This window comes from Cherax quadricarinatus, chromosome 39 (assembly GCF_038502225.1).
Source record: "Cherax quadricarinatus isolate ZL_2023a chromosome 39, ASM3850222v1, whole genome shotgun sequence".
Lineage (NCBI taxonomy): Eukaryota > Metazoa > Arthropoda > Malacostraca > Decapoda > Parastacidae > Cherax > Cherax quadricarinatus.
In genome coordinates, this window is record NC_091330.1 from 29,561,049 (window position 1) to 29,586,707 (window position 25,659).

General features: G+C 40.3%; 1 protein-coding gene across 1 annotated transcript; it reads left to right on the top strand.

Moving 5' to 3' along the window:
* Positions 1-2,448: 2,448 nt before the first annotated feature.
* On the top strand, positions 2,449-20,403 carry LOC128696244 (S-antigen protein-like). The gene is made up of 4 exons (XM_070092547.1): positions 2,449-2,610; positions 3,103-3,183; positions 3,484-3,604; positions 18,749-20,403. The coding sequence occupies exons 2-4, from the start codon at positions 3,164-3,166 to the stop codon at positions 19,916-19,918; spliced, it is 1,311 nt and encodes a 436-aa protein (XP_069948648.1). The 5' UTR covers positions 2,449-2,610; positions 3,103-3,163; the 3' UTR covers positions 19,919-20,403.
* Positions 20,404-25,659: the final 5,256 nt, after the last annotated feature.

Genomic DNA, 25,659 nt, shown 5'->3' on the forward strand with positions numbered 1-25,659 from the left:
TCTCATTAGCCCATCTATCCTCCAATAGCTGTTTATATCTTACCCTAACTGCCTCCTCTTTTAGTTTATAAACCTTCACCTCTCTCTTCCCTGATGCTTCTATTCTCCTTGTATCCCATCTACCTTTTACTCTCAGTGTAGCTACAACTAGAAAGTGATCTGATATATCTGTGGCCCCTCTATAAACATGTGCATCCTGAAGTCTAGTCAACAGTCTTTTATCTACCAATACATAGTCCAACAAACTACTGTCATTTCGCCCTACATCATATCTTGTATACTTATTTATCCTCTTTTTCTTAAAATATGTATTACCTATAACTAAACCCCTTTCTATACAAAGTTCAATCAAAGGGCTCCCATTATCATTTACACCTGGCACCCCAAACTTACCTACCACACCCTCTCTAAAAGTTTCTCCTACTTTAGCATTCAGGTCCCCTACCACAATTACTCTCTCACTTGGTTCAAAGGCTCCTATACATTCACTTAACATCTCCCAAAATCTCTCTCTCTCCTCTGCATTCCTCTCTTCTCCAGGTGCATACACGCTTATTATGACCCACTTCTCGCATCCAACCTTTACTTTAATCCACATAATTCTTGAATTTACACATTCATATTCTCTTTTCTCCTTCCTTAACTGATCATTTAACATTACTGCTACCCCTTCCTTTGCTCTAACTCTCTCAGATACTCCAGATTTAATCCCATTTATTTCCCCCCACTGAAACTCCCCTACCCCCTTCAGCTTTGTTTCGCTTAGGGCCAGGACATCCAACTTCTTTTCATTCATAACATCAGCAATCATCTGTTTCTTGTCATCCGCACTACATCCACGCACATTTAAGCATCCCAGTTTTATAAAGTTTTTCTTCTTCTCTTTTTTAGTAAATGTCTACAGGAGAAGGGGTTACTAGCCCATTGCTCCCGGAATTTTAGTCGCCTCATACGACACGCATGGCTTACGGAGGAAAGATTCTTTTCCACTTCCCCATGGACAATAGAAGAAATAAAGAAGAACAAGAGCTATTTAGAAAAAGGAGAAAAACCTAGATGTATGTATGTGTATATATATATATATATATATATATATATATATATATATATATATATATATATATATATATATATGCATGCATGTGTGCGTGTCTGTGAAGTGTGACCAAAGTGTAAGTAGGAGTAGCAAGATATCCCTGTTATCTAGCGTGTTTATGAGACAGAAAAAGAAACCAGCAATCTTACCATCATGCAAAACAGTTACAGGTTTTTGTTTCACAGTCATCTGGCAGGACGGTAGTACTTCCCTGGGTGGTTGCTGTCTACCAACCTACTACCTATTATATTATATATTATATATATATATTATATATATATATATTATATATATATATTATATTATATATATATATATTATATATATATATATGAGAGGGAGTGAGAGAGAGAGAGAGTGAAGTAACATAATTTCTTTAACATCTCCATTCATAGACCATCTGTTGCTAGAATAAACAAATGTGGAGAAACCCTCACCGGAACTACGTCAGATGCTGGGGATTCCCAGTCTGTAATAAAAAAGAATTCGCAGTAAATATAGAATCCGGTCCCTTCTGCTGCTGCTACTGCTATTCCTGATTTGGTACTACTGCAATACCTGCTTCTGCTGCTGTTGTTACTGCTCATACTGCTGCTGCTGTTGTGGTTCTTTATACTGCTGTTGCTAGTATAGCAGCTGTTTGCTGCTGTTGCTATTATTAGTATTGCTTCTGTTGCTGTTTTTTTATTTTTTTTCTCTTGTATATCATGTTATTTCTTTTTTACTCACGAGAATACTCACAGAATAATAGAATTTGATAATTATATATAATTATAATCTGAATATCTATATTTTAGGTAATTTTGGCAAGTTTTTTTTATTCATATCTGGGTTTTAACTCCTGTGCCGCTAACACACATATCTGCTCCCACCACAGTTTTTTCCCCTTGGATATTTTTTTTCCGTGACTTGCAGTGTTTTCCCAGTGTGAGTCACCTGCACGCGCCCCGCCATGCATCAAGTCTTCACATACAGGTTCAATTTTTATTAAAAATTTGGAATTTTTTTTAGGGTAGAATTATTAAAAAGTTGGCTCTAAAGGTGTTTTGAATCTGAATCTGTTGTTTGAGGCCTGGTCATAGACCGGGCAGCGGGAGCGTTGACCCCTGAAACCCTCTCCAGGTATAATACTCCAGGTATTACATTGGCTAAAACATTGTACACATATATTATAATCAGTCTGTAAATAGTGTTTAATTTCACGTCATTTTGTGCCACTGAAGGTTGTAACAAGCGCGTGTGAACATAATAGGTATTACTGGGTTGTCCCCAAGTGCATATATTCCTCACTTCCTGCCTAAGTTTTGTGGCGCCACAAGTCGTATAGAAGAGAGCGCTAGTGAAGAGTGAACTTCCTGCTGGCGTGACAATGTCTGGTATATACGGTATAAAGACTGGGAGGAGGAGGTTAGTTGTGTAGAGAAGTGTGTTGGGTTAGTACGTACGTCATTGTCGCTGTTATCTCAGTTCACGTTTACTGTGACTCTCACAACCTTGAACTTCATTTGTGAAATGTAAGAGTGACTTTAGTTCATTATATATATATATATATATATTATATATATATATATATATATATATATATATATATATATATATATATATATATGTATATATATGAGGAGAGTGAGGTGAGTCACTCATGGTGACCTGAAAATTGTCATATAATAGGGATGAGGACGGGTAGACTGTTATCACGTGACTCCTGTGTTTGGTAAAGCACCAAATATGTAACAGCATAGGAATCACGTGATCACATATTCTACTCGTCCTCCTCCCTGTTTGACAATTGTTTCAGGTCACCATCAGTGACATCTCACTCTCCGTTTATATTGTCTTCTAAACTTGTGTATGTTAGAAGTAATCAAGGTCCCTGGACCGATACGTCTTCTAATATATTCTACTTTTTTCTTACGTGCTTTTCTAAAGCAGTATTTGTATTATTTATGTATATAAGAAACATGATTTCCGGGAATACTATAATTGTATTTACCGTAATTCAACAGATTTCCTGGTTTGAAGGATTATTCTCAAAATTCCCACATTGATACTCCTCTTGAGTCAGCCATGTTGTTCCTGCTGATTGTGTAAGTATTGTCATCTATTGTGACTTTTGATTGTGTGAGGAATGAATTGTTGTGGATGATTAAAGTATTCATTGTTGGAATTAAGAAATACATTGTTTTTAATGTTACTCTTATATTGTTTTTACTGTGGTAAAACACACCGCTGTGGTTAAATAATCATTTATTTTGAGTGTATAATATACTAACAATATTGTGACTGTGTAATACTTTTTGTGACTAAATAATACGAAGTTGAGACTGTTAAGTGTGGTAGTCAATTACAGTTTATTGTTTTTATAAGTGAAGTGCTATTGTTGACAGTCTGAGTTTGGGAATGCAGTTGGTCACCTCCTCGCCCTTATTTGACAAGGTCACTCTTACTAAAGCTCAGGAAGACGCTATCATGAGAATCGACGAGCTCCTGAACGACTTCCTTAGACAAGTAGGTGGTAATTTTTTCTAATTCCTTTTTCTTCACTTCTTTTAATTACTTTTCTTCTAATTTCCTCGTCAACTGACTTGTCTTCTTACATTCTGTATACCTTTTCACTAGACCTGTCATTTGAATTTCACCTCATTTCGTCTCCTGACTTTCTGAGTGTCTCGCTTTCACATTCTCTAGCATATGACATTTGACAATTGTTCGATAATTAGTTGTGATATGCTTCTCTTATACTGATACCACCGTAATGTTGCAACCAATGTATTGTATCTTCCACGTTAATTTTACAGTTACTGTTCTGATTCAGCCGTAGTAATATTGGTATGTAAGACACACAGGCAACCGTTAGGCAACTTTATTCCGAAACGTTTCGCCTACACAGTAGGGTTCCTCAGTCGAGTACAGAAAACAGGCACGAGCAGTAGAGATGTGAAGACGATGCAATTATTAGTCCATCACCCTTGAAGTCGTAGATTTGAGGTTGTCAATTCCTCGGCCTGGAGAAGAGTTCTGTTCCATAGTCTGAAACAATCTGAAGATCAAGCGACAGTGTGGAGACTTGTATACTGTCGGAAGGAGAGGTGCAGAGTAGTAATATTCCAGCGACGGTAATGTTGAAGTCTCGGTAATTTTAGAATTAAGGTAAAATTACAGCCAAGATAATGAATGGTTCACACACAGTATTGGCTCAACCACGAAAATTATATAGCTACGGTAATTTTTCAGCATTGGCAATATCCCAGCTATAGTAATGTTCGACACAATATTATTCCTGCCAGGATAATGTTTCAGGGTAATATTCTCGCCAAGATATTATTCCAGCCATGGTATTTATTCCAGCTACAGTATTATTCTAGCCAAGTTATTATTCAAACTACGTTTCCATTAAAATCACTGCGTTCAAACCACGATATTTACCAATATACAGTATTGTTAACGAAATGGTATTGTTCCCACGATGGTAAGACTCCAGTCATAGTAATATTCCAGCAGCAATATTGTAAGACCACAGTAATGTTCCTGCAATGAATATTATTTTGTGTCCCGGTATAGTTGCAGCAAAGTAAATCCGCAAGTCTTCAGTATCATACAGTCACAGTGTCATGTGAATTTATGCAATGATAATGATTTTGTTATCTTTGTTTACCTTCCATTTTCTATAATTATGTTCTATATAAAATTCATACATTCATGCACTTTTCTATTTCATTGTCTATTTTTTGTTTTATCACAAAAGTCGGCTAATACTGATACTTTTTGAAAATTTGATCACACATACACACACACACACACACCACACACACACACACACACACACCACACACACACACACACACACACACACACACACACACACACACATACACACACACATACACACACACACACACACACACACACACACACACACACAGTTATATAGAAGAGTTGATAAATTAGACACATGTGCAACACTCGGGTGTCTTTATTGAGGAGACGTTTCACCGCACAGTGACTTCTTCAGTCTATACAAAGAAGAATGGTTCTTCACCATTCTCCTTTGTATTGGCTGAGGAAGCCACTGTGTGGTGAAACGTTTCCTCAGTAATGATACCCGAGTGTTGCACATGTGTCTAATTCATCAACTTGTCGGTTCTCTGAACCATTTATCCACATAGAAGAGCTACATAGTAGTCACAAGGGCAGGGCGAATGAAGACAAACTACAAGAGAAGGGAAGACACAGGCATGAGGAATTCCCTGTACGAAGTTCAGTGGGACAGAGAACTGGCAGGGAAATCAGCGAATGAGATGATGGAATATGTGACAACAATTTGCAAGGCAGCAGAGGAGAGGGTTGCACCCAAGTGTAACAGAATTAACGAGAAGGCCAGGACGAACCCTTGGTTCACCCGGAGGTGTAGAGGCCAAAACCAAATGCGATAGAGAATGGAAGAAGTATAGGAGGTATGGACCCAGAAGGATAAGGAGAGTAGTCGAAGAGCCAGAAATGAATATGCACAGGTAAGGAGTAAGGCCCAGTGACAATACGACAATGACATGGCAGCGAAAGCCAAGTCCGACCCAAAGGTGTTGTACAGCAGCATTAGGATAGCAGTAAAGGACTGGGTAATTAGGCTGAGGAAGGAAGGTGGGGAGCTCACAAGAAATGAAAGAGAAGTATGTGAGGAGCTCAACAGGAGATTTTAAGAAGTATTCACAATGGAGACAGAAAGGACTCCATAAACGGGGAATGGTGGGATCATCCATCAAATGCTGGACACAATACACACAACCCAGGAGGAGGTGAAGAGGCTGCTAAGCGAACTAGATACCTCAAAGGCGATGGGGTCAGATAACATCTCTACGTGGGTGCTTAGAGAGGGAGCGGAGGCGCTCTGCATACTACTAACAACAATCTTCAACACATCTCTCAAATTAGGGCAACTACCTGAGGAATGGAAGACAGCAAATGTAATCTCAGCTTTTTAAAATGAAGACAGACATGCAGAATTAAACTACAGACCAGTTTCACTGACATAGTATGCAAAGTCATAAAGATTATCAGAGTGGTGGAGCACCTAGAAAGGAATGAACTTATCGACGACAACCAAGGTTTCAGGGACGGGAAATCCTGTGAGACGAACTTGCTAGAGTTCTATGACAAGATTACAGCAGTAAGACAGAGAGGGGTCGATAGATTGCATTTTCTTGGACTGCTAGAAGGTTTTTGACACAGTTCCACACAAGAGATTAGTGCAAAAGCTGGAGGACCAGGCAGGTATGACAAGGCAGGCACTACAGTGTATTAGAGAATACCTGGCAGGAAGTCATCAGCGAGTCATAGTACGTGATGAGGTGTCAGAGTGGACGCCTGTGACGAGCGGGGTTCAACAGGGGTCAATCCTAGAACGATATGACGCAAGGAATAGACTCAGAAAGTGTCCTTTTTTGCAGACAATGTGAAGTTAATGAGGAGAATTCAGTCGGAGGAGGCCATGGCAAGACTACAGAGAGATCTGCAGGCCTGGTACAACAAATGACTCCTGGAGTTCAACCTCATCAAGTGCAAGGTCATGAAAATCGGAAATGGGCAAAGAAAGCCGCAGAGTATAGACTACAAACCCACTCAAGGAAGAGGATCTTGAAGTTCGTATAATTCCGAGCATATCTCCTGTGGCGCACATCAACCAAATAACTGCTGCAGCATATGGTTGACCAGCGAACCTATGAATAGCATTCCGGCATCTCGATAAGGAGTCGTTCCTGACCTTGTACACCAGGTGCCTCAGGGCTGTATCGGAGTATGCAGCTCCAGTGTGGAACCCATACCTGGCCAAGCACGTCACAAAACTAGAAAGTGCAGAGGTTTGCAACGAGACTAGTCCTGGAGCTAAGGGCCATGCCCTACGAGGAGGGGTTAAAGGAACTCCACCTGACGACACTGGAGGACAGGAGGGACAGGGGAGACATGATAACGTGGACAGACACATGATATCCCAGAGATGGGACATAGCAACAAGGGGCCACAATTGGAATTTGAAGACTCAGATGAGCCACAGTTTTGTTAGGAAGTATTTCTTCAGTCATAGAGTTGTCAGGAGGTGGAATAGTCTGGAAAGTGAGGAGTTGGAGGCAGGTACCATACATAGCTTTAAGAAGAGGTATGATTAAACTCGTATAGCAGGGAGAGAGAGGACACAGTGGCGACCAGTGAAGAAGCAGGGCCAGTAGCTATGAATCGACCCCTGCAACCACTATTAAGTGGGTACAATTAGACGAGTACACACACACATACACATAAGCAAACAAACACAAACACAATGTACAATAAATAACAAAAAAAGGCACAATACCGTGACTGGAACGATACACAAATAACCTATCGTAGACGTTTCGACATCCAGCCAGCCACTGGATGGCGAAACGTCCACAACAAAGACAACCAGACGCCGCACCACTTCCCCTTTCACGCACCTCTGTGCGCTTGCTCTCCCTCTGTGGGCACCTAGCTCTCTTGCAGTGCTCCCCTTCCTTTGTATTTGACAGGCTCGTCCTCCTTATTCCCCACTTCTACCACTACCACTACTACTACCTCTTCTTCTACTACTACTACTACTACTAAAACTACTGATGAAATTAAGACACATGTGCGGCGTCTGGCTGCCTTTGTTGTGGACGTTTCGCCATCCAGTGGCTGGCTGGATGGCGAAACGTCTACGATAGGGATGCCCGGGTGTTGCGCATGTGTCTTAATTTCATCTTGTCGGTATTATATACCATTCTTGTTGTACTACTACTACTACTACTACTACCACCACCACCACCTCTTCCTGCCTATATATAGCCGTCCTGCTCCACTTCTGGTTAGTGTGACTTTGTAAATGGTCCAAGTCGGACCGAAACGTCGTTGTAAGCTTCTCTCTTTTATGTGCGGGTTATTTGTGTAACACTGTACAAAATAAGAATGCATGATAAATCAACTTGATTGTGAGAAATCAGGAGGATTTTTGGTGATAACGTAGAAGTGGAGAAGAGCAGAAAATTTTTCCTGAGGACACTTTTAAGTGTCAAGACTTAACATCGTGATTAAAATAAGTTGGAAATCAATGAGAAAAATGGGACATTTACTTGTTTGTGGACAGCAAGTTTGAGATAATATTAAACATACGTTTAATGTCCTCTATCTGGTCTGTGACGAATATCTCTGCTTGATGCTGCGAGATTTTAGACTCAAGAAGAGATATAAAAAAACGAATCAGGATTCTTCTTGCTTAAAAGCTAGAAGAAGAATTCACATGTGCTGCCCAGATCATCTTACCCATCAGTTCCGTCATGGAAAGAAACATAACTGAATCCAGTCTCTTGAAACATGATAGGAATGCCGTATTTAACTCAAATTATGGGATGTACAAACTCGATAGCCATTTAGTGGAGTCTGTTGTGCACAGCCTTAAACAACGATGTTTTACAAAAGCCAGGGAGTCTTGTGATGTTCGGGTGACGTTAGGCTGAAGTCTGCACACTGAATATCATGTAAAATCATGCTAAATCTGTCTTGAACAACGATATAATATAAAACATCATGTATCGGTAAAGGTATCGTAAGGTTACAGGTACACAAGGCCAAGTGGTTGCAATCACTGCTTGCAACATGATCACTATAAGTTTAGTAGTAAGGAAGTAGACATGGGGATTCATGTGTGGACATTCTATGATAGCCTCAAAACACAGGCAAACAGAATGACCTAAAGTGAGGCGGTCATTTCATGCAGTGGACAGAGAGGTATAACATTTTAGGAGTGAAGAAGAACAGGATGTGAGTGTGGGGGAGGTGCGTGAGGCATTACGTAGAATGAAAAGGGGTAAAGCAGCTGGAACTGATGGGATCATGACAGAAATGTTAAAAGCCGGGGGGGTGGGGGGGATATAGTGTGGAGTGGTTGGTATTTTTGTTTAATAAATGTATGCAAGAGGGGTAGGTACCTAGGGATTGGCAGAGAGCATGTATAGTTCCTTTATATTAAGGGAAGGGGGACAAAAGAGATTGTAAAAATTATATAGGAATAAGTTTACTGATTATACCAGGAAAAGTGTACAGTAGGGTTATTATTGAAGGAATTACAGGTAAGATAGAATGTAGGATTGCAGATGAGCAAGGAGGTTTTTATAGTGGGTAGGGGATATGTAGATCAGGTGTTTACATTGAACCATATATGTGAATAGTATTTAGATAAAGGTAGGGAAGTTTTAATTGCATTTATGGATTTAGAAATGGCATATGATAGAGAAGATAGGGGAGCAATATGGCAGATGTTACAAGTATATGGAATAGTTTGTAAGTTACTAAATGCTGTAAAGAGTTTTTATGAGGATAGTGAGGCTCTGGTTAGGGTGTGTAGAAGAGAGGGAGACTACTACCCGGTAAAAGTAGGTCTTAGACAAGGATGTGTAATGTCACCATGGTTGTTTAATATATTTATAGATGGGGTTGTAAAAGAAGTAAATGCTAGGGTGTTCGGGAGAGGGGTGGGATTAAATTATGGGAATCAAACACAAAATGGGAATTGACACAGTTACTTTATGCTGATGATACTGTGCTTATGGGAGATTCTAAAGAAAAGTTGCAGTGGTTAGTGGACGTGTTTGCGTGAGTGTGTAAAGGTAGAAAGTTGAAAGTGAACATAGAAAAGAGTAAGGTGATGAGGGTATCAAATGATTTAGATAAAGAAAAATTGGAGAGAAGGAATATGGAAGAAGTGAATATTTTCAGATATGGGGAGTTGACGTTTCAGCGGATGGATTTATGAAGGATGAGGTTAACCACTGAATTGATGAGGGAAAAAAAGGCGAGTGGTGCGTTGAGATATATGTGGAGACAAAACGTTATCAAAGGAGGCAAAGAAACGAATGTATGGTACGTCATAGAGAATGGTGTGTAAATATTAAAGTACATAATGGTGCGAATGTCTAAATAGATCAACTTCAAACCTTCAATGGTGATCTTCAGTGCAACGCTTGAACAGCTTAAAGCTGGTCTCTCAGCAAGAAGATAGTGAATTTTCTTTTTATTGAAGGGTTTTAAAATGTCGAAATTGATGCATCTTATGTATAGGCTATGATATTTATGTTGAATAAATGAAATACTAACTTCAATAACATACCTGTGCGTGCATTGAGGAAGCGGGGCTACTGCGATACAGGGAGAGAGACTTGGGCTTCTGGGATAGAGGGGAGAGATTTGGGCTTATAGGATACAGGAAGAGATATTTGGGCTTATGGGATACAGGGAGAGAGACTTGGCCTTAAAGGATACAGGGAGAGATATTTGAGCTTATGGGATACAGGGCGAGATATTTGAGCCTATGGGATACAGGGAGAGAGATTTGGGCTTATTGGATACAGGGAGAGAGATTTGGGCTTATGGGATACAGGGAGAGATATTTGAGCTCATGGGATACAGGGAGAGATATTTGGGCTTATGGGATACAGGGAGAGATATTTGGGCTTATGGGATACAGGGAGAGATATTTGGGTTTATGGGATACAAGGAGAGATATTTGGGCTTATGGGATATAGGGAGAGAGACTTGGGCTTATGGGATACAGGGAGAGAGATTTAGGCTTATGGATACAGTGAGACACATTTGGGCTTATGGAATAGAGGGAGATATATTTGGGGTTATGGAAAACAGGGAGAGATATTTGGGCTTATGGGATACAGAGAAAGAGACTTGGGCTTAAGGGATACAGGGAGAGAAAATTGGGCTTATAGGATACAGGGAGAGAGACTTGGGCTTATGGGATACGTGGAGAGTGGCTTGGGCTTATAGGATACATGGAGAGAAAATGGGCTTATTGGATACAGGGAGAGAGACTTGGGCTTATAGGATACAGGGAGAGAGATTTGGGCTTATGGGATACAGGGAGAGACACTTGGGCTTATCGGATACAGGGAGAGAGAATTGGGCTTATAGGATACAGGGAGAGATATTTGGGCTTATGGGATACAGGGAGAGAGACTTGGGCTTATGGGATACAGGGAGAGAGATTTGGGCTTATGGGATACAGAGAGAGATAATTGGGCTTAGAGGATACAGGGAGAGATATTTGGGCTCATGGGATAGAGGGAGAGTTACTTGGGCTCATGGCATACAGGGAGAGATATTTGGGCTTATGGGATAAAGGGAGAGATATTTGGGCTCATGGGATACAGGGAGAGATATTTGGACTCATGGGATACAGGGAGAGATATTTGGACTCATGGGATACAGGGAGAGATATTTGGGCTTATGGGATACAGGGAGAGATATTTGGGCTCATGAGATACAGGGAGAGATATTTGGGCTCATGGGATACAGGGAGAGATATTTGGGCTCATGGGATACAGGGAGAGATATTTGGACTCATGGGATACAGGGAGAGATATTTGGGCTTATGGGATACAGGGAGAGATATTTGGGCTCATGGGATACAGGGAGAGATATTTGGGTTCATGGGATACAGGGAGAGATATTTGGGCTCATGGGATACAGGGAGAGATATTTGGCCTCATGGGATACAGGGAGAGATATTTGGGCTCATGGGATACAGGGAGAGATATTTGGGCTCATGGGATACAGGGAGAGATATTTGGGCTCATGGGATACAGGGAGAGATATTTGGACTCATGGGATACAGGGAGAGATATTTGGACTCATGGAATACAGGGAGAGATATTTGGGCTCATGGGATACAGGGAGAGATATTTGGACTCATGGGATACAGGAAGAGATATTTGGGCTCATGGGATACAGGGAGAGATATTTGGGCTCATGGGATACAGGGAGAGATATTTGGACTCATGGGATACAGGAAGAGATATTTGGACTCATGGGATACAGGGAGAGATATTTGGGCTCATGGGATACAGGGAGAGATATTTGGACTCATGGGATACAGGGAGAGATATTTGGGATCATGGGATACAGGGAGAGATATTTGGACTCATGGGATACAGGGAGAGATATTTGGACTCATGGGATACAGGGAGAGATATTTGGGATCATGGGATACAGGGAGAGATATTTGGGCTCATGGGATACAGGGAGAGATATTTGGACTCATCGGATACAGGGAGAGATATTTGGGCTCATGGGATACAGGGAGAGATATTTGGGCTTATGGGATACAGGGAGAGATATTTGGGATCATGGGATACAGGGAGAGATATTTGGGCTCATGGGATACAGGGAGAGATATTTGGGATCATGGGATACAGGGAGAGATATTTGGACTCATGGGATACAGGAAGAGATATTTGGACTCATGGGATACAGGGAGAGATATTTTGGCTCATGGGATACAGGGAGAGATATTTGGGCTCATGGGATACAGGGAGAGATATTTGGACTCATGGGATACAGGGAGAGATATTTGGGCTCATGGGATACAGGGAGAGATATTTGGGCTCATGGGATACAGGGAGAGATATTTGGGCTCATGGGATACAGGGAGAGATATTTGGGCTCATGGGATACAGGGAGAGATATTTGGGCTCATGGGATACAGGGAGAGATATTTGGGCTCATGGGATACAGGGAGAGATATTTGGGCTCATGGGATACAGGGAGAGATATTTGGGCTCATGGGATACAGGGAGAGATATTTGGGTTCATGGGATACAGGGAGAGATATTTGGGCTCATGGGATACAGGGAGAGATATTTGGACTCATGGGATACAGGGAGAGATATTTGGACTCATGGAATACAGGGAGAGATATTTGGGTTCATGGGATACAGGGAGAGATATTTGGGCTCATGGGAAACAGGGAGAGATATTTGGGCTCATGGGATACAGGGAGAGATATTTGGGCTCATGGGATACAGGGAGAGATATTTGGGCTCATGGGATACAGGGAGAGATATTTGGACTCATGGGATACAGGGAGAGATATTTGGACTCATGGGATACAGGGAGAGATATTTGGACTCATGGGATACAGGGAGAGATATTTGGACTCATGGGATACAGGGAGAGATATTTGGACTCATGTGATACAGGGAGAGATATTTGGACTCATGGGATACAGGGAGAGATATTTGGACTCATTGGATACAGGGAGAGATATTTGGACTCATGGGATACAGGGAGAGATATTTGGACTCATGGGATACAGGGAGAGATATTTGGACTCATGGGATACAGGGAGAGATATTTGGACTCATGGGATACAGGGAGAGATATTTGGACTCATGGGATACAGGGAGAGATATTTGGACTCATGGGATACAGGGAGAGATATTTGGACTCATGGGATACAGGGAGAGATATTTGGACTCATGGGATACAGGGAGAGATATTTGGACTCATGGGATACAGGGAGAGATATTTGGACTCATGGGATACAGGGAGAGATATTTGGACTCATGGGATACAGGGAGAGATATTTGGACTCATGGGATACAGGGAGAGATATTTGGACTCATGGGATACAGGGAGAGATATTTGGACTCATGGGATACAGGGAGAGATATTTGGACTCATGGGATACAGGGAGAGATATTTGGACTCATGGGATACAGGGAGAGATATTTGGACTCATGGGATACAGGGAGAGATATTTGGACTCATGGGATACAGGGAGAGATATTTGTTCTTATGGGATACAGGGAGAGATATTTGGGCTCATGGGATACAGGGAGAGATATTTGGGCTCATGGGATACAGGGAGAGATATTTGGACTCATGGGATACAGGGAGAGATATTTGGACTCATGGGATACAGGGAGAGATATTTGGACTCATGGGATACAGGGAGAGATATTTGGACTCATGGAATACAGGGAGAGATATTTGGGTTCATGGGATACAGGGAGAGATATTTGGACTCTTGGGATACAGGGAGAGATATTTGGATTCGTGGGATACAGGGAGAGATATTTGGACTCATGGGATACAGGGAGAGATATTTGGACTCATGGGATACAAGGAGAGATATTTGGACTCATGGGATACAGGGAGAGATATTTGGACTCATGGGATACAGGGAGAGATATTTGGACTCATGGGATACAGGGAGAGATATTTGGACTCATGGGATACAGGGAGAGATATTTGGGCTCATGGGATACAGGGAGAGATATTTGGACTCATGGGATACAGGGAGAGATATTTGGACTCATGGGATACAGGAAGAGATATTTGGGCTCATGGGATACAGGGAGAGATATTTGGGCTTATTGGATACAGGGAGAGATATTTGGGCTCATGGGATACAGGGAGAGATATTTGGGCTCATGGGATACAGGGAGAGATATTTGGACTCATGGGATACAGGGAGAGATATTTGGACTCATGGGATACAGGGAGAGATATTTGGACTCATGGGATACAGGGAGAGATATTTGGACTCATGGAATACAGGGAGAGATATTTGGGTTCATGGGATACAGGGAGAGATATTTGGACTCGTGGGATACAGGGAGAGATATTTGGACTCGTGGGATACAGGGAGAGATATTTGGACTCATGGGATACAGGGAGAGATATTTGGACTCATGGGATACAGGGAGAGATATTTGGACTCATGGGATACAGGGAGAGATATTTGGGCTCATGGGATACAGGGAGAGATATTTGGGATCATGGGATACAGGGAGAGATATTTGGACTCATGGGATACAGGGAGAGATATTTGTACTCATGGGATACAGGGAGAGATATTTGGACTCATGGGATACAGGGAGAGATATTTGGACTCATGGGATACAGGGAGAGATATTTGGGCTTATGGGATACAGGGAGAGATATTTGGGCTCATGGGATACAGGGAGAGATATTTGGGCTCATGGGATACCGGGAGAGATATTTGGACTCATGGGATACAGGGAGAGATATTTGGACTCATTGGATACAGGGAGAGATATTTGGACTCATGGGATACAGGGAGAGATATTTGGACTCATGGAATACAGGGAGAGATATTTGGGTTCATGGGATACAGGGAGAGATATTTGGACTCGTGGGATACAGGGAGAGATATTTGGACTCATGGGATACAGGGAGAGATATTTGGGCTCATGGGATACAGGGAGAGATATTTGGACTCATGGGATACAGGGAGAGATATTTGGGCTCATGGGATACAGGGAGAGATATTTGGGCTCATGGGATACAGGGAGAGATATTTGGGTTCATGGGATACAGGGAGAGATATTTGGACTCCTGGGATACAGGGAGAGATATTTGGGTTCATGGGATACAGGGAGAGATATTTGGACTCATGGGATACAGGGAGAGATATTTGGGTTCATGGGATACAGGGAGAGATATTTGGGTTCATGGGATACAGGGAGAGATATTTGGGCTCATGGGATACAGGGAGAGATATTTGGACTCATGGGATACAGGGAGAGATATTTGGGCTCATGGGATACAGGGAGAGATATTTGGGCTCATGGGATACAGGGAGAGATATTTGGGTTCATGGGATACAGGGAGAGATATTTGGACTCATGGGATACAGGGAGAGATATTTGGGTTCATGGGATACAGGGAGAGATATTTGGACTCATGGGATACAGGGAGAGATATTTGGGTTCATGGGATACAGGGAGAGGGATACAGGGAGAGATATTTGGACTCATGGGATACAGGGAGAGATATTTGGGCTCATGGGATACAGGGAGAGATATTTGGGCTCATGGGATACAGGGAGAGATATTTGGGTTCATGGGATACAGGGAGAGATATTTGGGTTCATGGGATACAGGGAGAGATATTTGGACTCATGGGATACAGGGAGAGATATTTGGGTTCATGGGATACAGGGAGAGATATTTGGGTTCATGGGATACAGGGAGAGATATTTGGGTTCATTTGGGCTCATGGGATACAGGGAGAGATATTTGGGTTCATGGGATACAGGGAGAGATATTTGGGTTCATGGGATACAGGGAGAGATATTTGGACTCATGGGATACAGGGAGAGATATTTGGGTTCATGGGATACAGGGAGAGATATTTGGGTTCATGGGATACTGGGAGAGATATTTGGGTTCATGGGATACAGGGAGAGATATTTGGACTCATGGGATACAGGGAGAGATATTTGGGCTCATGGGATACAGGGAGAGATATTTGGGCTCATGGGATACAGGGAGAGATATTTGGGTTCATGGGATACAGGGAGAGATATTTGGACTCATGGGATACAGGGAGAGATATTTGGGTTCATGGGATACAGGGAGAGATATTTGGACTCATGGGATACAGGGAGAGATATTTGGGCTCATGGGATACAGGGAGAGATATTTGGGCTCATGGGATACAGGGAGAGATATTTGGACTCATGGGATACAGGGAGAGATATTTGGGTTCATGGGATACAGGGAGAGATATTTGGACTCATGGGATACAGGGAGAGATATTTGGGTTCATGGGATACAGGGAGAGATATTTGGACTCATGGGATACAGGGAGAGATATTTGGGTTCATGGGATACAGGGAGAGATATTTGGACTCATGGGATACAGGGAGAGATATTTGGGCTCATGGGATACAGGGAGAGATATTTGGGCTCATGGGATACAGGGAGAGATATTTGGGTTCATGGGATACAGGGAGAGATATTTGGACTCATGGGATACAGGGAGAGATATTTGGGTTCATGGGATACAGGGAGAGATATTTGGACTCATGGGATACAGGGAGAGATATTTGGGCTCATGGGATACAGGGAGAGATATTTGGACTCATGGGATACAGGGAGAGATATTTGGACTCATGGGATACAGGGATACCATTCCCAGATCTTTAAGGAAGTGGAGGTTTGGCTTACAGATATGTCTTTCTTTCTCTTATGGAAATACCATTCTTCTATAAATAAAGATGATTTGGATAATGGAATAAGGAAATACTTTCCAGTGACCCAGCAGCAAGTGAAACATACATGTATCTAGTTTTAAAAGAAAATGTTAAACCCAAAAGGGTCATCCAGTGGTGCCACATTAATATAGTAAACACGAAAGACTCTGGGTTTAGGAATGATTTGAATTTGAAGAACTAAAAATTTGATAGATTGATGCTGGGAGAAGTATATTGAACTGTAGAAGTTAAACTTTCAACTTGACAGGAAATTAAGTGAGCATAATAGGGATAAATTATTATTTAAAGCCTATAGACTACGCAAAGTGTTAATTAGGCTTATATAACTTGTTTAATATCATTCACGCAACGCTATCAGATATAGGCCTATGGGGGATCAAACACTTAAAGTGAATATTTTAAAGTGCTTCCTTGCACATGTACAAGCACTGCAGCTCTCAGTGAACTATGATATAATCATCAGCATATATACAGAGTTACTTGAATAATAATTGGGCTTAAAGCCTAACGCACATTCACAACCAATCCAGAAAATCCTTTTCTCTAAAAGAGGGATTAAAGCAAAATGTCAGAGAATAAAAACTGAAAGAAATTCGTCTCTCGGTGCATATATCTGTCGGTGAATTGGTTAGTTAAGAGTTTAATTACAACTTATCGGCTATTCAGAGACGTCATTAATACCGCATATGACGTATTCACCACTAGTCAATACCCACCAAAAGACTTACATCTTTCTATATACATAGTCTTTGTTTGAACCGGTTGGTAAATGGGCTTTAAGCCTACCGACGCGTCAAAGGTACATTAATTAAGGCTGTTTGTCATCTGATCATCACCATAAAAGAAAACTTTGATCACTGGTATATTCAGTAAAATAAACTTAGGATATATAGACTTAGTAGTTCACCTCTGGAGGCATATATTGTGTGCTTCAGTTTGTGTTTGATGGGGATTTATGCCTATCGACCACACGAGTCATGCCTATCGACCACACGAGTCATTTATGCCTATCGACCACACGAGTCATTTATGCCTGTCGACCACACGAGAGTCATGCCTATCGACCACACGAGAGTCATTTATGCCTATCGACCACACGAGAGTCATTTATGCCTATCGACCACACGAGAGTCATTTATGCCTATCGACCACACGAGAGTCATTTATGCCTATCGACCACACGAGAGTCATTTATGCCTATCGACCACACGAGAGTCATTTATGCCTATCGACCACACGAGAGTCATTTATGCCTATCGACCACACGAGAGTCATTTATGCCTATCGACCACACGAGAGTCATGCCTATCGACCACACGAGAGTCATTTATGCCTATCGACCACACGAGAGTCATGCCTATCGACCACACGAGAGTCATTTATGCCTATCGACCACACGAGAGTCATGCCTATCGACCACACGAGAGTCATTTATGCCTATCGACCACACGAGAGTCATGCCTATCGACCACACGAGAGTCATTTAGGTTGTACATAACCTGTTTACCACCAGTCATAAATATTTTAATCTCTTTTAAAGCCTAACGAAGCCTATAAGTATAAATACAACAAGAGACATAAATCCTCGTAGAAAAACTTGTGTCTGCACACTCAATTACATAAATTGAGCTTTTATATAATTTTACATTGAAATATTTCAAATTTATATTTATTAAGTCAGAAATTTGCAAATTTAAGGAATTGAAAAGTCATTATATTGTGGAAATAATCATTCAAGTTAATTCAATCTACATGTGAAATTTTTGTATTTAAAAATAGTAACATTTGTATTTCAGTTGGCGCAAGAGTATAGAGAGCGGTATGCTGAGACCCATGGATCAGGTGACTCACAGAACAACGGTAGAGAGCAGTATGCTGAGACCCATGGATCAGGTGACTCACAGAACAACGGTAGAGAGCGGTATGCTGAGACCCATGGATCAGGTGACTCACAGAACAACGGTAGAGAGCGGTATGCTGAGACCCATGGATCAGGTGACTCACAGAACAACGGTAGAGAGCGGTATGCTGAGACCCATGGATCAGGTGACTCACAGAACAACGGTAGAGAGCGGTATGCTGAGACCCATGGATCAGGTGACTCACAGAACAACGGTAGAGAGCGGTATGCTGAGACCCATGGATCAGGTGACTCGCAGAACAACGGTAGAGAGCGGTATGCTGAGACCCATGGATCAGGTGACTCACAGAACAACGGTAGAGAGCGGTATGCTGAGACCCATGGATCAGGTGACTCGCAGAACAACGGTAGAGAGCGGTATGCTGAGACCCATGGATCAGGTGACTCACAGAACAACGGTAGAGAGCGGTATGCTGAGACCCATGGATCAGGTGACTCACAGAACAACGGTAGAGAGCGGTATGCTGAGACCCATGGATCAGGTGACTCACAGAACAACGGTAGAGAGCGGTATGCTGAGACCCATGGATCAGGTGACTCACAGAACAACGGTAGAGAGCGGTATGCTGAGACCCATGGATCAGGTGACTCACAGAACAACGGTAGAGAGCAGTATGCTGAGACCCATGGATCAGGTGACTCACAGAACAACGGTAGAGAGCAGTATGCTGAGACCCATGGATCAGGTGACTCACAGAACAACGGTAGAGAGCAGTATGCTGAGACCCATGGATCAGGTGACTCACAGAACAACGGTAGAGAGCGGTATGCTGAGACCCATGGATCAGGTGACTCACAGAACAACGGTAGAGAGCAGTATGCTGAGACCCATGGATCAGGTGACTCACAGAACAACGGTCAACACCAGGTTAAATATGTGAACACCGAGGTGAAGATTTCTGCAGATGGTGAAGGTGTTACCCAAGATACTCTTAACATACCCGCTGATCCAGTTGTGCATCAATTACAGAATGTAAACTTGGCCGCTTCTGGGCAAGTAGACCAGATCATACCCACAGTGGAAGCAAGATATATAGATGTATAGCATGTATACCAGATCATACCCACAGTGGAAGCAAGATATATAGATGTATAGCATGTATACCAGATCATACCCACAGTGGAAGCAAGATATATAGATGTATAGCATGTATACCAGATCATACTCACAGTGGAAGCAAGATATATAGATGTATAGCATGTATACCAGATCATACCCACAGTGGAAGCAAGATATATCGATACATAGCATATAGACTAGATCATACCCAATAATTGGTAGAAAAATGTTTTACCAGGAAAGTATATAAGAACAATGGAGGTACAATTATTACCAGATTTTAGTCACTTTAATGCCTATAAATCTGAAAGACAGTTGCCTTAAAAAGCAAATTGATATAATCATTCAAGTAATGTTTTGTAAAGCATTGGCAATTTATGTAAATTTTATAATATATTAGATTTTTTAAAATTTTTAGTCAATTGAGTGAAGGATTGAGACTGGTCGAGCGATTGTTTTAATGATTGTTTTAATGATTGTTTTAATGACTGTTTTAATGATTATTTTAATGATTTTTTAATTATTGTTTTAATGATTATTTTAATGATTGTTTTAATGATTGTTTAATGATTATTTTAATGATTGTTTTAATGATTGTTTTAATGATTGTTTTAATGATTGTTTTAATTGTTTTAATGATTGTTTTAATGATTGTTTTAATGATTGTTTTAATGATTGTTTTAATGATTGTTTTAATGATTGTTTTAATGATTGTTTTAATGATTGTTTTAATGATTGTTATAATGATTATTTTAATGATTGTTTTAATGATTGTTTTAATGATTGTTTTAATGACTGTTTTAATGACTGTTTTAATGACTGTTTTAATGACTGTTTTAATGACTGTTTTAATGACTGTTTTAATGACTGTTTTAATGACTGTTTTAATGACTGTTTTAACAACTGTTTTATTGACTGTTTTAACAACTGTTTTATTGACTGTTTTAACAACTGTTTTATTGACTGTTTTAACAACTGTTTTATTGACTGTTTTAACAACTGTTTTATTGACTGTTTTAACAACTGTTTTATTGACTGTTTTAATGACTGTTTTAATGACTGTTATAATGATTATTTTAATGATTGTTTTAATGATTGTTTTAATGATTGCTTTAATGATTGTTTTAATGATTGTTTTAATGATTGTTTTAATGATTATTTTAATGATTGTTTTAATGATTGTTTTAATGATTGTTTTAATGATTATTTTAATGATTATTTTAATGATTGTTTTAATGATTGTTTTAATGATTATTTTAATGATTATTTTAATGATTGTTTTAATGATTGTTTTAATGATTGTTATAATGAGTGTTATAATGATTGTTTTAATGATTGTTTTAATGATTGCTTTAATGATTGTTTTAATGATTGTTTTGATTGTTTTAATGATTGTTTTTATGATTGTTTTTATGATTGTTTTAATGATTGTTTTAATGATCGTTTTAATGATCGTTTTAATGATCGTTTTAATGATCGTTTTAATGATTGTTTTAATTACTGCTGTAATGTGACAACTTCATGCCATCTACTCGTCTATGGATAGATATTCACGAAAGGAAACCATTCAGTGACAGTCGGAATTATGTTCTCCTTCAGACCATCAAGAAAGCTTCGTGTGATCGTTATCGGTATTTTTCCAATAAGATATCATGACTATGCCTCTCTTAACATGACTCATGAACTCGTAATGACACGAATGCAAACAAATCATACCACGGGTGGGGTTAGAACACGCGATCAGAGAATCATAAAACGCCAGACCGATGCGTTAGCTACTGGGCCAGCTAACGTGTCGGTCTGGAGTTTTATGGGGTTCTAACCCTACCCGTGGTATAGTTTGTTTATGCGTATCTTGTACGACTATAATAGGTAATGGCTAATGTGTCTTACGGAAGGCTGCTACTGTGTGTAAATTTGTTAATACATTAACGTAGGATGAATCAATGGTTTCTGTTTGATACCTGGAGAATGCATCTTCAGCTAGGTTTCACACTCTCATGGCTTGTGTGTTCTCCTGTACGACAAGTTTCATTCTGCGTGAGATCCTTAAGTCCCAATTTCCAAATTTTAGTCAACAAATTGCCAAATTTATTTCCAATCAGAACCTAAAGAATGACTTTCTGATTGACTTGAAATAATTAACATTAACGAGAAGAATGATGTTCTGTAAGCTTAGTCTGTGTATCAAAAAGGGGCTTAATTGATGCTTTTTTTATATTACACTTGGAATCGTGTATCCAGTGCAGTAACTGGAGAATGCCGCGTCTGGTCGGGTTTAAACTTGAAATATTATACAGTCTTTTAGAAATTTCTGTCAAGAGGAGACTTTTTAAAGCTATTTTGAAAAAAAAAAATACTATTCTAGCCCACAAATAAATCTATTAAGCAGAAATATTGACAAGTTTCTTATATCACAATAAACAACTGCCATGAATATTTTTTTCTACAGTTCCTTTTATTCCTTAAAGATATCAAAATATAAAAATAAAAAAAAAATATATGAAATAAAAAATTACAAGAATTTAAAAGCAAGAGCAACCCTTTCCCCTGGTACAAATATAATTTTATTTTTTAAAGAGGTGTGGCGCTAAGCCAGGGGAAGGTCTCGGTCAGATGACCTGAGACCCGCGTCAGGAAATCCTTATCCTGTTTCCTGACTAATCTGAACCATTTTCGTAACACTAAAAACAAATTGTTTTTGAGGAGTATCTTTCGTTTTACATTTTACAACTGTCTAGGAAGCACTTGTTAAGTATTACCTATAGTACCACCCGCATATAAGAGGTATTACTTAGTGCCACTCACATATACGAAGTATTACCTAGTGCCACTCACATATACGAAGTATTACCTAGTGCCACTCACATAGCAATGATGATAGCAATGATGTGCAACCCTCTACTAAGCAGCAAGAGGCCAAGACAGGAATATGATGGAAATATCAGAGCAATGGTGAATACAACTATTGATGTAGCCAGAAACTCCCACATTGGCAGAGTAAAGCTACTACTCATTGAGAATTTGAACCACTAGGAAGTTAAACAGGAGAACTTACGTAGAGCCACATAGAATAAAAACATGGTGGACGAATACAATAGAATAGAAACATGTTGGGGATACAACCAAAGAGAGGAGAGGATGAACCTCCAAAGCTGCACCTGTATTTACCCTGAGTAGTTACGATGTAGAGGATATTTCATATGAAAGGCACCTCTGTACCAGTGATCACACGGACCTGAGTTTTTGTGAGGAATGAAACCCAAGGATGAGGTGGTTATCTCAAGTTCCTTTATGAACAATATAGATAAAAGAATATGAATTCAATTCATAATCAAAGATGAGGATATAAATTCAGAGAAAAATGAAACTTTATTGATAATAATAAATAGAAAGATATGAAGTTAAATAATCTGACTGAATCAAAATTGAAAAAAATTAAAATTACAATGACCAAAAGCTAACAATGGATGACTTGCTCTTATCTTGGAGGCTCCGTCGATCATCTGTAGGATACGGACCAAGACTTAGATGTTTCGGTCAGATTTCCTTATACTACTGAGGTGATGATGACACTAGAGTCGACTAGAATGACCGTATCGTAAAAGAACCCTGGTCAATACAGATGTTCATAAGATTTTCCTACAGCCAACTAGGTAAAGTGGAGACCAGTAGGGTCGGCCAGAACATCCAAATTGTAACTCAAGCACACGATTGGGTAGGAATCTGGTCGAAAAACACTCACATATACAGATAGCCTTATGATGAAGACAGCTTCTCGTGATCAAATTGGAGAGACCAAATTTCAATCCTACGGAGTGAGAAAAATAGAGGTTACAAAAGGACACATTGGTTACGCACAGAGACACACAAGTAGCCAGATTAAACCTGAGCCAATGCAGGTAACTTAATACGATGATCAATCCCGAGGACTATTTGCCGGGAGGAGAGTCAGGAGTAAAGTGACAACTGGCTTACCCTGTCTCTTACGTAAACTCCTATAGTTTTTTCCCGGGATGTTAGGACGTGGCTGATTGTTACAAACCCCGAGTAGTTTTACCGATAACTACTCGTTTATCCATAACATTTGTATTAGCTGCTCTTCTCCCTCACAGTTTTGAATTCCCTTTGGAAGTAACACTAGAGAGTGAAGTAGCACACGAAGAAGGTGAGAAGCCAAACTTCTAAAGAAAGGACAACACAGGCATGAAAAAGTTCCTATATGATGTGCATTAGGACAGATAACTAGAGGGAAAGACAGTGAATGAGATGATTGAGTATGCTGCCACAAAGTGCAGTTAGGCAGATAAATTTGTACCAGAGTGAGCCCATGGTTTAGCCAGAGGTGCAGAGAGGCAAAGACTCAGGAAAACAGTTGAACTGAAGAACCAGAAATGAATATGCACTGATAAGAGGAATGTTCAACGGCAATTTGAGAATGGCCCAATCCAACCCAAAGTTGTTTTTTAGATTCATCAGGAAGAAGACACCAGTCAAAGGCCAGGTAATCAGGCTGAAAATGGAAGACGGGGAATTCAAAATGAATGAACAGGGAATCTGCAAAGAGCTCGGCATGAGATTTATGGAGACAATCTCGGAGGAGATCAGAAGGATACAAGTGAACCAAGGCACTGGATTACGTGCAACCAACCGGGGAGGAAAGGACGCAAGTGCATTAATGTGACATTTTTATTGTGGCAACGTTTAGCTCTCCAGGAGCTTTGTCAAGCCGTGTAACGGCTTGACAAAGCTCCTGGAGAGCGAAATGTTGCCACAATAAAAATGTCACATTAGTTGCACTTGTGTCCTTTTACTTTACATATTGTCGGTAATTCTACCAACATTATTACAACTGGGGAGGAGTTGAAGAAGCTGGTATGTGAGATACATCAAAGGTTGTGGGACAAGACATTATTTTCCGTGGGTCCTGAGAGAGGGACCAGAGGTAATGTGTGTGCTGCTAGTAGAATTACGAGAAGTGTGGAAATCAGCATAAATAGTTCCAATTTTAAGAAAACAGAGAGCAAGCGTTAAATTACTGACCAGTGTAACTGACAAGTATAGTTTGCAAAATAATGGAAATTATCAAGAGCTAAGTGGTGCAGCACCTGTATAATGGAGTGCGACAATGCATGATAACCATAACGGCTTCAAGGATGTCACAAATTCAAATTCAAATTCAAAGTTTATTCTCTATAAGGATTACAATGCTGAGTTTACAGAATTTGGTTATTGTGTGGTTTACATGTAGTAAAATAATGATTACAGAGTGTACCACTAGAACACCTAGCATGGCTAGGCATTTCGGGCAGACTTAGTTTAATTCTTAATTTTAAAATATTACAAATTATGAGGTAAGTTGGTATTATGACTAAGTGGCTAAATACTAGTTTGTGAGTTTAGCAATGTGAATGCTTTTATTTTGGCACAGTACATAGTTTCAGTATTGGAGTATTATAGGATTCATTATTTTAAGATTGAGATTAATATTTCTGTTTATGGTCAAATGGGTGTGTGAGTGTAAGTGTGAACCACCAGGTGGTATTCGTGTAGTTAGTTGACAGGGTGTATCAGGGAGATAAGATGTTTTCTAATGGTAGTTTCGAAGGTGATGAATGTGTCTGCAGTTCTAGAGTTCTCAGGTAGAGTGTACCAGATTTTAGGGCCTTTGACATACATTGAATTTTTGTAAAGGTTTAGTCGGACACGGGGAATGTCGATCCCCA